The sequence below is a fragment of the Phyllosticta citribraziliensis genome, assembly GCF_038025025.1.
Source record: "Phyllosticta citribraziliensis strain CPC 17464 chromosome Unknown J3D65scaffold_5, whole genome shotgun sequence".
NCBI lineage: Eukaryota > Fungi > Ascomycota > Dothideomycetes > Botryosphaeriales > Phyllostictaceae > Phyllosticta > Phyllosticta citribraziliensis.
The window spans coordinates 2,270,870-2,285,783 of NW_027117342.1; the positions used below are offsets into that span (position 1 = coordinate 2,270,870).

Here is a 14,914-nt window from a genome sequence, read left to right on the forward strand (position 1 = left end):
GTCACGCCATGCACGGCAAAGGTTTCCTGCAGCCACTGGAGAGCCGCACTAGGCGTTTGCCTTTTGATATGTACATGTTCAAGCACAATCTGTACACAATGGCGTACGCATGGACTCAACGATTCTTGTCAGAAGCAGCGAATTCGGCGAATCTATGCACCAACGTTGAATCCACATGATCAAATCCAGAGACTATGGTTGACGCAATGGACAATTGAGTCGCAAATAAGCAATCAGCACAGCGACACTGCAGAGAATTTGAAATCCCATAAGCAAACGGAGGCTAGATGTTGGAACGCCCTTTGGTTGTGGATATAATACAGTTGTTAGGAGTGGAAATATGATCCTCTTGGGTCTCTTCATGTGTCTTCAAGTTATCACATCCGGACCGCAAAACCCCAAGCCGCAACGCCCAAACTCCTTGCTTATGCCATGCAGTGCCACGCTTGCTCGAGAGAAACAAACAGCGGAGCCGGATGCCGAAAGGCCACGCCCACCGGCTGGATGAAAACGAAATGGTTGGCCATGGTGACTGGCGAATGTGTTATCCACTACCGGTCCTTGTATACCTTGGGTTTCCAGCCTTCTTTTAGCTCCGTCTCGCGCTCAGCGGCCTCTTGGGCGGTCCGAACTTCCATCTCTATCCTTTCCCGGGCTCGCAGAATCTTGCTCTGAAGGTAGAAGCTTCCTCCTCTCTTCGGGTCGTTTATGTCAAACAGCTTTTTGAAGCGTTCGAGAACCTGCTCCATGTCGGTCTGTCCTCCCTTTGGCGGCGAAACGTTGAGGATCCTGCAGGCTTCGTCGAGGGTGAGACCGGAGGCGGAAAAGGTCTTTGCGGCATTTGGATTCTTGGAATTGGCTTGAGCATATTTTTGCGAAGCTGCGGCCTGCTTCCAGGCTTCGGTGAAGGCGCGTCCAAAGACACGGCCGCCGGTGACGAGGACCTGGGTGATGATGCGGTGTGCCTGGAGAGGAAGAATTAGCGGGGGGTTGAAACAAGGCAGGAGAGCGAGCAGTACCATGGCTGAGATCAAGGGACCAGCGACGGACAGGAGTGACGGCGAGGCCAAAATTTCCTGGAGGCGACGGACTGCGCAGATCGGGATGGAGGACGAACTCAAGGCGGCGTCGGCGAAAAGCGCATCGAGACTCCGTTCGGACGTGCACGTGACGAGGGCTCAACACCGCCGGCGCCCGTCCGTGCGGCAAGTCGAGGTGGTCCAAAGGAATGGAATGCCGTCGACACACGCAGAGAACAGTTCGACTCGACACGGATGAGCGCATGCGTTTGGCCCGAGACGTCGTCATGCCTCCAGCGACCCTGCAACCTTGAAACAAGAAATCAGGCCAGTCCTATTGGGCCGCGCAGCCGTTGTAGCACCTAGTCCTAGGTAAACCTCCATCTATCACATGGGCCGACATCATCGCCTCAATCGGGTCACCAGCTGGCCGCGCGCGGAGAGCTTGCATATATCCATCGCCGTTATTCCATCATCAGTTGGGCCGCGTGCCTCTACAACGACAGTACCGACTACACAGCCTCTCGCACGGCAGGTTATAGCGAGTAGCGCTGGCTCCGATCCTGACGTCCGCTGCTGTGCTGCTGCCCTCGGCGTAATGCTCTAAAGGCAGTCAACTGGGTGCCTGCATGGCCGCACTCGGCAAGCCTCTCGACCATCTCGAGTACCGTCATGGTTCGACGCCCTAACATTGCCAACAGATACTCCGTGGACTACTCAAATGTCCTCGCCACGTTCCAATAGGGACGGCTCCCCGACTCGCGTTGGGGACGCTCCGCCGACTCGCGCCGCCTTCTCTCCAACCACTCTGGGCCATTACCCTGCCGCCGCAAAGCATCGCTCCACCATTCTCGTCCACCAAAAGTCGCCGTTGCTCGTCGCCACTCCACCTCAAGTCACTCGCGCCCTCGCCTACTCCTATCCCTTTGTCTCGCCGCTCAACAAGATTGTTGGCCTGCTATCATGGACGACGGGCGACCCGTGGGAGAGCTTCTTGTTTCTGGCAGGATTCTGGGCCATAACGCTGTATGGCAACATAATAGTTCGCTATGCCGGCCCCATAGTCGTCGTCGCGGCTCTGATCTTGGGCATGTACGCCCGCCGCTACTCGCCACTGTCTTCTACTGGGTGGACGGGAGAAAAGACCACGGGACGAAAGAGAGGGGATTCTGAGGGCGCTACGCCTCATCACAAGAGCCTAGAGGAAATCGTGGACTCGCTGAAGCTGTTTACGTCAAGATGCAACATCCTGCTAGACCCATTTATACGGCTGACGGACTTTCTCTCGACCCAGCGGACCGCGACGTCTGCAACCACCAGGCCTGCCCTTACCTCGCTCTTCATCCGCATCCTCCTAGTCACTCCTTTTTGGGTGCTTCTCACTCTACCTCCGCCTCCATGGCGCATCATTACAACAAAGAGAGTTGTTCTCGCACTTGGCACTACGGCCTTGAGCTGGCACTCGCGACCAGCACGCGTAACGCGCATAATCCTGTGGCGATCCAAACTCATCAGGCGATCCATTGAAATCATCACGGGTCTAGACGTTGGAGCGCCGACTACGCAATCGCTCAAGCGGAAGCCTGTCCCGCGCAACAAGGAGACAAACAAGGACGCGAATGCGATTGCAGCATCATTTGCCGCCAAACGCAACGTTGAATCTCCTCGCGTTCGGTTCACATTCACATTGTGGGAAAACCAACGCCGCTGGCTGGGCATAGGCTGGACCTCGCATTTGCTCTCATATGAGCGTGCTTCGTGGACAGACGAACATCTGAACCCATCCGATGATCTCGAGCACTTTGAGTTGCCAGAGGTCGAAGGAGGGCACGCCGTGTGGAGATGGGTCGAAGGCAGCGAATGGACCGTCGAGGGTCCAGAAGGCGAGGACAAGTGGATTTACTACGATAACAAGGTAGCGTAGCCCCCCTTCTGCGTCGATGACGACCGAGCTGATGAGTGTAGTGGAGAGACGGCCGACAAGGCCAGGACGGTTGGGGACGCTATACCCGCCGGCGCAAGTGGTGCCGCGACGCTGAGCTCGTTGAACTCACCTCATCGACTGAAGTCACGCCGACGCCTACACCACGACCGGCCTATGCCGAATCAACCACCACATTGGTATCGGACGCCTCTAAATCAGATGTAAGCTTGTCCGAACGAACCGATACGATCCAGGATGATGCTCAAAGCGATGGAAAAGTCCGCAGAAGGACGTGGTTAGGACAACGACGGGCTAGCAAGACGGCAAGCGAAAAAAGCAATGCCAGCGGCAGCATGAAAAGCATCGAGTCGGAGCTGCGAGGCGACGAAGACGACGTGCTTCCGTATCAAGAGCAATCGTCGGAGTATGGTCTGGGAGACGATGCAAAGATGGGATTGAGTTGAAATGATGCATGTTTGGCGAGGGCGCTTTGCTGGCGTTGCATTTCCGGCCTTGGAATCACCGTGGGCTCTCATTCCTATGGCTTTTGGCGGTCAGGGCGTTACAATGGACGGCAGCTTCTCCGCAGGTGGCTGGCGAAGGGAATGTTGCTTGTGATGGAGAAGCAGTGGCAGACGGCGTTTCTAGTGCTCACTGCATGAGGGCAGTGATAACAGCGACTACGGCGCCACAACCACTTGCAGGCTGGTTGGCCACCGAGTATCTTTTTTGCCTGGGCAATTGCATTCCAACATGGCTCCCGAGCAATAGCCTTGGATTCCCGCTTCATGCGCAAGACGCCAACAATTGACATGTCCTTTGTACACGGGACTAGCAAGCCTCACCGTGGCCGCCAGGCGAATGAGGATGGAGGCGAGCCATGGATGAATTGGTAAAGATACGGCGGGAGCTGACTTTCAACGCGCGGATTAGCAGACCGGAATGCAAGATGGGCAGGCTTGCATGACCGGCAAAGCTTCTATCAAAGGTAAGAATTATGCCGCTCACGAGCCAAAGGGTCATCAGCCAGTTCCAGTCGAGACGAGTCGAGCCTGGCCACGCCGCCGACTCCTCCGAGCGCAGCAGCTGCCAATCGACGTCGACGGCGAGGCGCCACGGCTCTACAGATTACCTGACGCGCGTGGACTGGGTATCGCTGCGTAGATTTTGCAGCTCTTTTCGGTCAAAGGAGCATCCCGGCTCTATCTCGTGGGCACCCAACTACTCCAGGCCATCGAGCCGTTCCGCGCCCTGCACACGTCGGCTGACAGGCTGACTGCAGCAAAGACGACCAATGCGAAGAGCCGGGCGGTCGACCTGGGTCCCAAAGACGTTAGCCTCACATCCCACGTCCCACAGTGACGACGGCCACAGTCCCACACCAAGACGCCCCCCACCATGCCCCTCACCACCATGACCACCACGCGCCGACTGGACAAGCCCCGCACTTCCGGCCGCCGACTGTACGCCCGCTCTTTGTCGAGCTGCATCAGCAGCCAGCAGCCAGCAGCCAGAGAGAAGCAATTGCTGCTGAAGGCCATCGTCACCTGCTGGGCTGGCAAAGAAACTCTCCCTGCCCGTGGCCCAGGTGCATCAAGGCGGCCGGGATGCATGTGGGAGCTCATGACAGGCAGGCGGGCTGCACGCCAAGCTGCTGCGGAAGTTGTAGGAGCAACTGAATTGCCCAGCCAGACGACGCACAAGTATATATAAATGGTCCAAAGGCTGTCGAAACTCTTCTCTTCATCCGACTCAAGCTCCTCTACAATCCAACAGACACTTGAAGCTTCTCAGCAAATCCAACCCCAAACCAACCCATCAAAATGAACCCCTGGTACGCGGGACTCCCATTGCCCCCCTCCTCTCTCGACACTGCAACATGCTTTGCACCCACTCTGTCCCATCCCCCACCTCTCCCACTACCACCACCGCCGTCTAGTCGTCGTCCCTACCGCAGGGCTTAGGCACAGAAACATGCAGCTAACACTAGCCTCTCCCACAGCAACTGCCAGACTTGCTCCCACAACGGCGGCCAGTGCTCCGGCTGCTCGTGCTGCAAGGTACGCGTCCACTCATCCAAGCTCGCGGACGGGCAAACTAACGCACCGCAGCACTAAGCGGCTCGCCGCCTCCCATCCCATGCCGTCCATTCGTTCTCGCTCGCTCCTCCACCTAGCATCATGTCAACAACAACAACAACAACACGGCCTCGATCGACCATGACACTATTCGTCGTCGTCGTCGTTCAGTGACGTACGCTGTCTGTCTCTCTGCCTGTCTGTCGGCTCCCGTCTGCACGCACCCCGCACCACCCATCCTTTATGACCGCCCGCGCCTCCCACGCTCCTTTGGCTGCTCGTCGGCGGGGCGTGTATTCGGGACGAACGAACGAACGACAGAAGGCAGCACTGCACCTCTTCAAGGCAGGCAGCGGAAAGGGTCGTGTTTTGCTAGTCCCGTGGGGAGGAGAGGGAAACATAGATTACTTCATCGGCAATTATTCAACCGGCTTTGGGATGGCTGAGTGTCTTTTTTCTAATTCTTCTACTTGTCCGGGTACGCGCAACGGTACTCTTGGGTTTTTGGGGAGGATGACTTTTTTTGGAGTGGGAATATCAGTCACTCGTTGAATGTCTTGTGTGTCCTGGTTGTGATTATGTCGTGCCGTGACTTGACCGCCATGGTCGATGTGTGCTTCTTGTGACACCCCAATCTTTGAGGCTGGAAGAGGAGAGCGTGGGCTTGGGAGGCTTGATCGTCACGTCACGTTCACAGGCACGCAGTTGCGCTTTCAAGTAGTTTCGGCATCTCTCATCTCATTCGTAAAGCGACTAGGTAAAGGTAGCCATCAGGGCGGAGGTCGATGGTATGCATGCATGCAAGCAACTGCAGCCAGCGAACCAAAAGCAGCGCGTCCCAATCATCCGTCTAGAAGAACCGGCATTGTTTTGTTTGTTTTGTTTTCATGTTGTTGGTGAGGCGACGGTTGGCGTATGCCGGGATATGGGGGGGTTGGCTTATTTCTATTGTTCGCGGGTTAGCTTTGGTGTGCTGGCAGTGGGAGATTGCTCGTGGTGGTGAGTGGCGAGTGTTGATGCTGGTGAGTTGGCGCGGGGTATGGGGAGGTAGGGCACGGGGAGGGACATGGAGGAGCTAAGGGCAGCGGGCATGTGAAGGGTGACGTACGCCGCAGGTGCAGCTGGTGCCGCAGGCGCAGGAAGAGCCGCAGGAGCAAGAGTGGTCGGGAGACATGATTGATTGTTGGAGGGGTTGTTGATTCCGTAGAATAAAAAGGTCGTCGAGGGTGTGTAGGAGGAGGTGGTTGGATGGATGACGGTCAGCAGAGAGGGCGCGGAGGAGAGGGTCTTTTTATTCTTCAAGAGGGCCCTCGAGCGTGAGGCTGGACCCTGCACACAGCCTCCACTTGCCCTGAGCTGAGCTGACTGCCGTGCCGTGGAGAGCGCCCGCCAACTGCCAACCCAAGGAAGTCCTGGCCGCCCGCCGCCCGCCTGACGCCCCTTTGCCGCACTAATCCCGCAGCCGACCGGTCACTACTTCGGCTCGCTGCCCTGTGCGCGCACCATGGGCCCGGCGGAAGCGCCCGTGGCTAGCTGAGGTCTGTGTCTCCCGTCCAATCCGCACAAACAACTCAGGTCAACCACAAAGCCAACAGGGAGTAAATAAGAGATACACACATGCGCCTCTACCTAGTCGCCACTACTACCACTCCATCTCGCCCTCTCCCAACCATTGCCGTCTGTCTGTCGCCACCCGCTCTCGCCCGCTCAGGTTCCCGGCCGAGTCTTCCCGCATCAGAAGACTGCAGCCAGTGCGGTGCTCCAGTCGCATGACAGCCATGACACCACCCCGTACGTCATCCTCCCGACCACTCGCCAACCAGCCGAGAGCACTCAGTCGCTTGCCCCAGACAAAGTTACATGTAATCACTCACTTACATACATACCAAGCGGGCATCCTGACGCTCGTTCGTTCGTTCGCCTGTCTCTGCTCCTGAATCCTCATCCTGCCATCCATCCATCTTGCGCTGTCATCATAACTCCCTCTTTCTCGCTCCCTCTTTCCTCCTACACCACCACCACCTTACGTACGTACGTACTCTCGTCCTCTCTCCTACCCTCTGCGCACTGTGATTTGCTCGGTAAAACTACAGTACCCATGTGGTAGGGGGGGGGGGGGGGGGGGGGGGGGGGGCCGGCAACAAATAACCCGTGAGAACGACGGCCCCGCCTCTCGAGTACATAAACGACCCCTCGTTGAAACCCAGTTGTACGAGTGCATGCGCCGCCGCGCGCTGCTGGTTGGTCTAGACCAACCACGGGGGAGGCGGCGAGGCACGAGGTTGAAATATGAAATGCACAAATGCTCCCTCTTGGCAGACGTTCTTCGGAGAGTTGCTCCAGAAGGAACGTATGTAAAGGGCACTCAATGATTTCAGACATATGTGGAGTGGTAGGTACCAGTTGGGAGACACGCAACCATTTTCGGGCAGATCGAAACCAACGAGGAAGAGGGGGGAAAAGGAAAAAAAAGAGAATCGACCGCGCTTGCCGACCTCTCTCCTACTTCCCCGGCCCTCAGGTTGGCTGGCCCCCCGAATCCACCTATCAGAGATCCGCGTGCTCGTGCTCGACTGCTCGTGCGGCTCCACTTCTCCGCCCCTCCACTCGCTCCTTCTCCTCCCTCGCTAAGGCTATCCTTTTACATAAGGTATGTCAGAGTTCCTGCGCCGCAACCTACCTACACCCGCCACTTTGCAGTCCATCTGTTGGTATACCTGTAGCATCGTATGTTTGTAGCAACAACGTCGTCCTTCCGCCGTCTCTCTGCTCTTGTTCGGTCCTGTCCGTCTTTCCCATACCTGCCTACCTACCTACCGGCCACTCCCGCGGCATCCAACATGACTTTCGGCATGGCAAGAAAAACAAGATCACCAGCCGACCCATGTACATCAATCTCAAGTCGAGTCAAGTTGACATCCACATTAAACCCATTCATCCATTCATTAATTTTCTGTCTGCCCTGCTGCGCCCGCCCCTTCCACATAAATCCTCATCCACAGCAACGCACGCCCTTTTTAGCTTGGAAACTTCGGCGTCTGCAATTGAAGAACGATCATGGAAGAAATAGGAAAACCAAGCCACAGGCGCAATGAAATCACAACCCGGAACGGAAAGGACTCAAGAAAAGGAAGGGCTCCCGACTCCAGCCGGTCCATTGCATTACATCGCATTGCAGTTCAGCCTCAACGGCAACAGCATCAAAGCACAGCAGACAGGCAGGACCGTCCCGTAGCTAGCTCCGGCCGCGTCCACCGCCGCCAGCGCGTGGAAAGGATTGATGCAAGATATGCGATGACGCAGGTCAAGGAAAAAAGGACCATCAAGGCATGAATGGACCAAGATCGAAAAAGCAATAATGCAACGCACGCTTTTCGCCCACGGTTCCAAGTGAGCCAGGCAATTCCTTCTCCACCACCACCACCACCCACCGTTGCTGCCATATGGCGATGAGGTGTGGCATGGTTGGCCCAATCAAAGTCGTTGTGGTTGCCTCGTCATCACACCACTACCAACACCTCTTCGCGAGTTGCCACCAGTAAAGCGATGGTGGCCGATCGTCTGCTTGTTTGCTTGCTTGATAGCTTTCTTACTTGCCCCAGACACGCCTGAAATATCCCTGGTCGGTCCGTCAGTAGTCGAGACGTCAGTCGACCACGCTCCCGGACCGATGCGCACATGCATGTGTGACGATAAGCACCGCTGGGCGGGCGGCCTGCATTGCCTGTATGTAGGCGACAGTCACTCGCATCAGCAGCCGGCCTCCCAGCGTGCCCGTCGAATCCAGCATCCAGTCGCGCGCGCAGGATAAGAGACCGTTGGAAATCTTTTGATCGCGGACAGAGCCCCGAGACCCTTTCTTACTGGTCCTTCTTGGACTCGGCGCTGACCGCCTGCTCAATCAGCATCCTTCCCACAGCCACCGTCTCCTTCCACCCCTTCTGCCTCGCCCAAAACTTGTCCTCGGCGCGGTTGTCGCGCAGCGTCGCCTGTCGCGCTGCTTCCTCGAGGTTCTCACGGCTCAGGTAGCCCGTGCTGCTGTTGTCGTCTTCGCGCATCTTGGGCAGCTTCTCCACCTGCTTCAAGCTCTCTTGGAAGTATCGGCTGCGTACAATGTACCGCTGCTTACGCTCCTTTTGCCGTCCGGGCGAGTCTGTCTTTTTGATGGCTGTTTGCACGGCCCAGCGCACCGCGAGGAACAGGTGCTCCGAGAAGAATATCGACAGAAGAAGTGCCCATCCCTTGATGTCAGCAGGGGTGCCATCCGGCCCAAGGCCATCGTTCCAGAAGAGATAGACCAGGGCAGACGTCGTGATGCTGCCCAGCCAGGTCAAGAAGCTCAGGCTATCCAGCCAGGGCCCGATGGTATCGGCACGCCACGGCGTTGGACGCTGCATCTCGATGCAAATCTTGAGGGCGTCTGCTCGCAATTCGAGCCAGTTGTTACACAAGAAAGACACTGCCGTCAGAGGCCAGACGACGCTAAACAGTGACAGGTAGCCAAACTGCACCACCATCTCACGGAGGTCGTTTTGAACATCGTAATGATCAAGCTCGGCTTCCTTGCGCACCCTGTCGAGGAAAGCGGCTTCCTCCGGAGGGTCGTTTGCCGCAATATTTGGCTTGGTGCCACCGTTCTTGGCCTTCCTTTCCGTCTGTATCTCCTTGAACTTGGCTAGGCCACGGCGCTTGAGGTAGGGCACGACAACTTCCATGCCCAAGTTGACGACTTGAGCAGTGACAGTAAAGTAAATGACTTGATTCCGCAGTCTTGAGGGGTTGATGGTCCAAGACGATGGCGTCTCAAACTGCTTGTCGTGCTCTGCAAATGGCTTGACGGTCAGGCTGAAGACATCCAGATATGGGACGATGACGCTTCCGAAGGGCACGTAAACAAAGGCCGTCAACATGATGGGCAAATACGAGACTATAAAGTTGAGCACAAAAGTTTTCTGAACCAGAGCAGACTCATGAGATCCGTGAGTTTCGTAGTTTTCGTAATTCGTGAGCTGCGTCGCAAACTTGTTTAGAATTCCCAGAATCACAGGCTGACCCGTGCTGAGAATGAGAGTGGGCAGAAACACCTGGACAAAGTCAGCCATTACCCATCCCCGTGTTGATCACGCCGATCGACTTACCAGAATCTGCTTCAGCGGCCCGTTGTAAACCTCGGAGATGAAAATCTCGATACCAAAGCAAGTAACAATCAGACTTCCCAGGATCAAGATTGCCATCAAGGCAAAGGGGATTTGGAGCAGCTGGCGAAGAAACCGCTTCTTCATCGGGAACACCTTGATGGTCTCGCCGGTGACCGGGTCTTGCACCTCCTTTTCGGCCCTAAAGTCCTTGCGGTGGGAGTCAATGGCAGATACACCGCGTACACCCCAACGCACGCTCAAGTCGTACTCTTGGTGCTTCCACCATTCTGTGAAAATGATGCACCAAAGCGCGTTGACAAAGGCGTAGATTGGCGAAAAGTGGCCCAGGAGTAGCCAGCAGGAGAATCCAAAGGCGGCAGGGAAGATGAGGAAGGTAAAGTACGACTGCGTAAAGGCAAAGTAGTATGCAATCTGGGATTCCGTCAGCCGAATTGTGGTGCGAAGTTGCAGACCGTCCTAACCTTTTCGCCAAAGCGGTTGCGGATCTCGTCCAAGTCCTCTGCCTTGAGCAGATATTGCGTGCTCCACTTCTTGATCCACTCGTGATTGTACTTGTGGTCATGGAGAGGGAAGAGAGCGTCGACGTGTTTCCAATCGCCTTCCTTTGGTGTGATTCCTGCTCCGCCTTCGTCTTCAGGGTTCGTTATGAGCTGGTATATGATTCGCAGTCTCTCGGCTTCGGACAAGGGGTCGGACTCGAGGGCCTGGCGCGTCTCTCGGGGGGGTTCTGAGGCACGGATGCCGTGGATCCAGTCTTTGACCCTGCAGAGGGGTCAGCAAAATGAAGAAAAGCTCTGGACAATGACTCGCGTGCCTTGAGCGGTAGACCTCGCCGAACAGGTGGTCTTCGGAAGCCACCCTGCAAAATACCAGCACGGAATTGTCCTCGCCATTGCGGACCTCTGTGGCCAGTCCGACCGACGAAAGAGCTCGCACGAGCTCCTCGAACTTCGCGAGTGAAGTGTCCTTGTCTAGGCGGCGGAGTCTTAGCGCGTGTGGAGCGGCATCATGGGCCAACGAGGCTACCTTTTTCGTCAAACTTGTAGCTGACGACATAGTCGACATCCATGTTGGTCTCGAGGGCCTTGCTACTTTCGCTTCCAGGCGCGGCCATGGTGGGACTGCTAATGGCGTTTGCTGTGGGAGGCGTAAGCAGGTTGAGTCGTTGGTGACGGCCAGGGCCAGCTGAGGGAAGAGGTACTGAGCAGGCGGAAGAGGAAGCTTGTTTCTGGAGGAGGAGCATCCATGGGTAGGGGAGGTATGTAGGTAGTTAGGCGCGCGGGCACCTTAGCAGGGAAGGGCGTGTCACCCAGAAAGCTGCGCGGGACTTGAGCTGGCAAGTTACAGAGGGCCCCGGCCAGACACGACGTCACCGCGCTCCCAGTGTTCGTGCCGCCCTGAGGTCAACACCACCCCAACGCCATGTCTGATCGCCGTCCGCTCGCTGTCAGTGTCACGACCACCCGTGATGCCCTTCAGCCTCTTCTACGCCAGCGACTCGCCCTTTGAGCCGCCCAGCATTCTCGGCCTGCTGCTCAGGACTCCCCTCAGGTTCGCCGTCTACGTCACCTATCACTTCCTAACCTCGCTGCGCACCACTCCTGCTCCGCTGTCCGCCCCGCCAGTGCGCGTCGTCTGCGTCTCCGACACGCACAATCTCAAGCAGAATATTCCTGATGGAGACGTCCTCATACATGCTGGCGACCTGACCAATGGCGGGTCTCTCTCCGAGTTGCAAGCCCAGATCGACTGGCTAAACTCGCTGCCGCACCAGCACAAGGTGGCCATCGCTGGAAACCACGACACCTATCTAGACCCGCGCTCTCGTCGTACTCTGGCCGAGGAGCATCGCAATGGCAAGCTGGACTGGAGAGACATCCATTATCTACAACACAGCTCCGTCACCTTACGTGTCCCCAACACCAAGGCCGGCTCCAACGGGCACGCCTCAACCCACTCGCGCAGGCTGAAGATATACGGCGCCCCTCAGATCCCTGAGTGCGGTGGCCCCGAGCATGCCTTTCAATACCAGCGTGGACGAGATGCCTTCACCGACACAGTCCCCCGGGATGTCGACATCTTGGTCACCCACACCCCTCCCAAATGGCACCGTGACCTTCCCCTCAGGAGCGGACTTGGCTGTGAGTACCTGAATCGCGAGGTCCGCCGCGTCCGCCCCGCTCTGCACGTTTTTGGCCACGTCCACGTCGAGGCGGGGAAGGAGGTAGCATGGTGGGACGAGTCCCAAAAGGCTTACGAGAAAGCGATGGCGCGGCCAGTGAGGGGATTGATCAGGGGCTTGTTCGATGTGGGCATGTGGTTCCAAATTGTCCTCGTGGCTTTTTGGGGCGTGAGAAATGTTCTGTGGGACCGAGTGTGGTGCGGCGAAGAGAAGGGCACCATCATGGTCAATGCAGGCTTGATGAAGGGGAACACGGGGAGATTGGGAAATAAAGTTCGTTTTGTCGACATTTAAAGACATAGAAATAGACGCCTCGGGGCATAGGGGGTGCTTTGGGTTATAAGATTGCTGTGGGTAGACACGGGACAGAAAAAGAGCGTCCAATTTCTCTCTACTGTACTATGAGATCTTGCTGTGGATAATTCCAGGACTCTGCAGTCCCAAAATCGCATAGAATATAACGACTTGGAAGACTTGGAGAAGTCTTGCTGCCTCTCGGTTCTGCTCCCCTTGGCCACAGATACGTCGGTTGACACCCTCTGCTTCTAGCTCCCACTCTCACACTGTCCCGTATGTGCTGTGGTCTACTTCTCTGCTACCATCGCGCCATAATCCTAGGCGCATCATCATGACCATCATTCACAGATCGGAGCATTGGAGCCAAATTCTGTCTTTCCGTGCGCGCTCAAATTGCCAATTGTTGGCCAAAAAACAGCTTAGGAATCGGACATCCCGACCTTATGGCCAGTCTCTATATGTGAATCTCATGCTCCATCCTCGCCAAAAAACCACCTTCATATGACTCTGAACCACCATTCAAACAGTATCTCTCCTCCCCGCGGCCACTCCCACCAAACCAGGTCCCCCAACACCCACATTGCACAGCCCATTCCTCTTCAAGCCCTCACTCCGAAGTCGACACCAATCGCACGCGCCGCACTCGCACTGCAGCTGCGCCATCGCCGGTACGCCATGCTCTACTTCACTTTCCGCCGCCTGCCGTTGCCCCTCTTGCCGTTCGTCTGGTCCATGGCTCTGGTGCTGGTCGTTTCGGTCATGATGATGCTGCTGGCTGTGGTCAGCGGCGTGCTGCCCACCACGCCACAAGCCCAACTTGGCCAGCCCAGCGGACAGTTTGCGGAGTCCTGCACTGCTGCGGCGACGATGCGCGTCTGCCATGGCGCCAGTGGTCACTGCCGAGGAGTTGGCAGTGGCGGCGGCGTCGAAGTGGGCTGCCAACGGCTGCGCCGTCGGAGAAGAAGAAGGAGATGGCGAGTGGCGCGTCGTCAGAGGAGCGGAGGCGGGGGCGGGCAAAAAGCCAGGAGAGTGGTGGAGGGCAGAGTTGGCGGCGCTGGCGCGGCGCGAGTGGATGGAACTGTGCACGGCAGGCTGTTGGGTTTCCGGGTGGGCTTGTTCGTTGATGGTAGTCGTTATGATTGTCGTGGCAGTGATTCCGGGGTTAGTTTCGGGTGACGCACCGGTGGTGGTCGTAGTCGTAGTGGAGGCCGAGGTGGCGGTTGGCGGTGGCAGATGAAGATTGCCGCTGTCGAACGTGACTGGGTCGGGCTTTGTTGCGACGGGTTTGATTAGGGGAGATGTGTGTGGTGAGGAGCTGATTTCGGCAGGTGGAGAGGGCGAAGTCGAGGCAAGAAATTGAGCCTTTGTGTGTTGGTGCATGATGCTGCAATATCTTCTCGTCAGTATATGACATGCAATTCAATCTCAAAGAGATGGTGTACAAGGAGATACTTTGTGTTCTCGCCTACTTCTGTTCTCCTGAGTAGGTTGTGCACACTCACCGGGTGTATGTCAAAACGTCCATGGCCGCAATCGTGCAGGCCGGTCCGTTAACTTTCAAGTACGTCGAATCTTGGAACTCCATTTTGAAGAGTGCCAGCAAGACTAATATCTCGTTGCCTCGGTGCCAGACCGACGGCACAGTGGAAACGAAAAAGTTGGTCAGGGTGGTGGTGGTGGTGGTGGTGGTGGTGCTCTGTCATTCATGGCCCAGCCGGCCTTTTCTAATATTCCCACCCGCGACGTATCCACCAGCCTGGAGCGCATCAAGACATATGATGTCGTCTTGGAAATCATCTTTCCACGTCGCCCAGTTTTCGGGCAGGGTCGAATGTCATCTGCCAAGAGCCGTTTGTGGCGCCCGGTCTATTTGCTGCGTTCAGAAAGGACTTGCGCGCGTGACATCAAGTCTCTGCTGAAGACTGGCTTTGTCCTCTCTATCCACGCGCTACACAAGTCTTGGAACGTCGAATTTTGAGCCGGGGAAGGTAGTCTATGTCGATGGCCTAGACATTTTCTTTGTTGAAAATTCGAAGTCTTGCTGTTTGCGAACTTGGGGCGGCTTGGGCCGTGAGAGAATCGCAAGCACTGCCCTACCAGGCCGCGACAACAGAAAGCCAGAACAGTCCCTTGGCTAGAGTACATCAGTGGCTCATTGTCGGTGGCTATTGCATCGGTTGGTTTTGGGTATTGTGAAGCAGACAAAAGACGGAGCGGACTATAAGTGGACACAAGAGGTGTCTTGCTTTAGACGA

At 56.5% G+C, this 14,914-nt stretch overlaps 7 protein-coding genes across 7 annotated transcripts; 3 read left to right on the forward strand and 4 right to left on the reverse strand.

Moving 5' to 3' along the window:
- Nucleotides 1-76: 76 nt before the first annotated feature.
- On the reverse strand, nucleotides 77-1,304 carry J3D65DRAFT_623136 (cochaperone Pam16). Its single transcript, XM_066800133.1, has 2 exons — nucleotides 1,020-1,304; nucleotides 77-965 (listed from the first exon to the last, which is right to left on the reverse strand). Exons 1-2 carry the CDS (start codon nucleotides 1,020-1,022, stop codon nucleotides 552-554), a joined length of 417 nt encoding a protein of 138 aa, XP_066656481.1. The 5' UTR covers nucleotides 1,023-1,304; the 3' UTR covers nucleotides 77-551.
- Nucleotides 1,305-1,648: 344 nt separating this feature from the next.
- On the forward strand, nucleotides 1,649-3,764 carry J3D65DRAFT_695437 (peroxisomal membrane protein PEX31; the record flags this gene model as incomplete). The annotated part of the gene is made up of 3 exons (XM_066803999.1): nucleotides 1,649-1,694; nucleotides 1,721-2,934; nucleotides 2,985-3,764. 3 exons carry the CDS (start codon nucleotides 1,649-1,651, stop codon nucleotides 3,405-3,407), a joined length of 1,683 nt encoding a protein of 560 aa, XP_066656482.1. The 3' UTR covers nucleotides 3,408-3,764.
- Nucleotides 3,765-4,145: 381 nt separating this feature from the next.
- On the reverse strand, nucleotides 4,146-4,484 carry J3D65DRAFT_602767 (uncharacterized protein; the record flags this gene model as incomplete). Its single annotated transcript, XM_066798150.1, has 1 exon — nucleotides 4,146-4,484. The coding sequence occupies one exon, from the start codon at nucleotides 4,482-4,484 to the stop codon at nucleotides 4,146-4,148; it is 339 nt and encodes a 112-aa protein (XP_066656483.1).
- Nucleotides 4,485-7,152: 2,668 nt separating this feature from the next.
- On the forward strand, nucleotides 7,153-8,156 carry J3D65DRAFT_350404 (uncharacterized protein). Its single transcript, XM_066795536.1, has one exon. It carries the CDS (start codon nucleotides 7,324-7,326, stop codon nucleotides 8,089-8,091), a length of 768 nt encoding a protein of 255 aa, XP_066656484.1. The 5' UTR covers nucleotides 7,153-7,323; the 3' UTR covers nucleotides 8,092-8,156.
- Nucleotides 8,157-8,881: 725 nt separating this feature from the next.
- On the reverse strand, nucleotides 8,882-11,294 carry J3D65DRAFT_552061 (calcium-activated chloride channel-domain-containing protein; the record flags this gene model as incomplete). The annotated part of the gene is made up of 5 exons (XM_066797067.1): nucleotides 8,882-10,105; nucleotides 10,160-10,591; nucleotides 10,642-10,942; nucleotides 11,019-11,165; nucleotides 11,221-11,294. 5 exons carry the CDS (start codon nucleotides 11,292-11,294, stop codon nucleotides 8,882-8,884), a joined length of 2,178 nt encoding a protein of 725 aa, XP_066656485.1.
- Nucleotides 11,295-11,356: 62 nt separating this feature from the next.
- J3D65DRAFT_623160 (Metallo-dependent phosphatase-like protein) lies at nucleotides 11,357-12,855 on the forward strand. Its single transcript, XM_066800134.1, has one exon. It carries the CDS (start codon nucleotides 11,649-11,651, stop codon nucleotides 12,654-12,656), a length of 1,008 nt encoding a protein of 335 aa, XP_066656486.1. The 5' UTR covers nucleotides 11,357-11,648; the 3' UTR covers nucleotides 12,657-12,855.
- A 62-nt stretch (nucleotides 12,856-12,917) lies between these two features.
- On the reverse strand, nucleotides 12,918-14,554 carry J3D65DRAFT_350848 (uncharacterized protein). The gene is made up of 2 exons (XM_066795539.1): nucleotides 14,162-14,554; nucleotides 12,918-14,043 (listed from the first exon to the last, which is right to left on the reverse strand). The coding sequence occupies exons 1-2, from the start codon at nucleotides 14,242-14,244 to the stop codon at nucleotides 13,179-13,181; spliced, it is 948 nt and encodes a 315-aa protein (XP_066656487.1). The 5' UTR covers nucleotides 14,245-14,554; the 3' UTR covers nucleotides 12,918-13,178.
- Nucleotides 14,555-14,914: the final 360 nt, after the last annotated feature.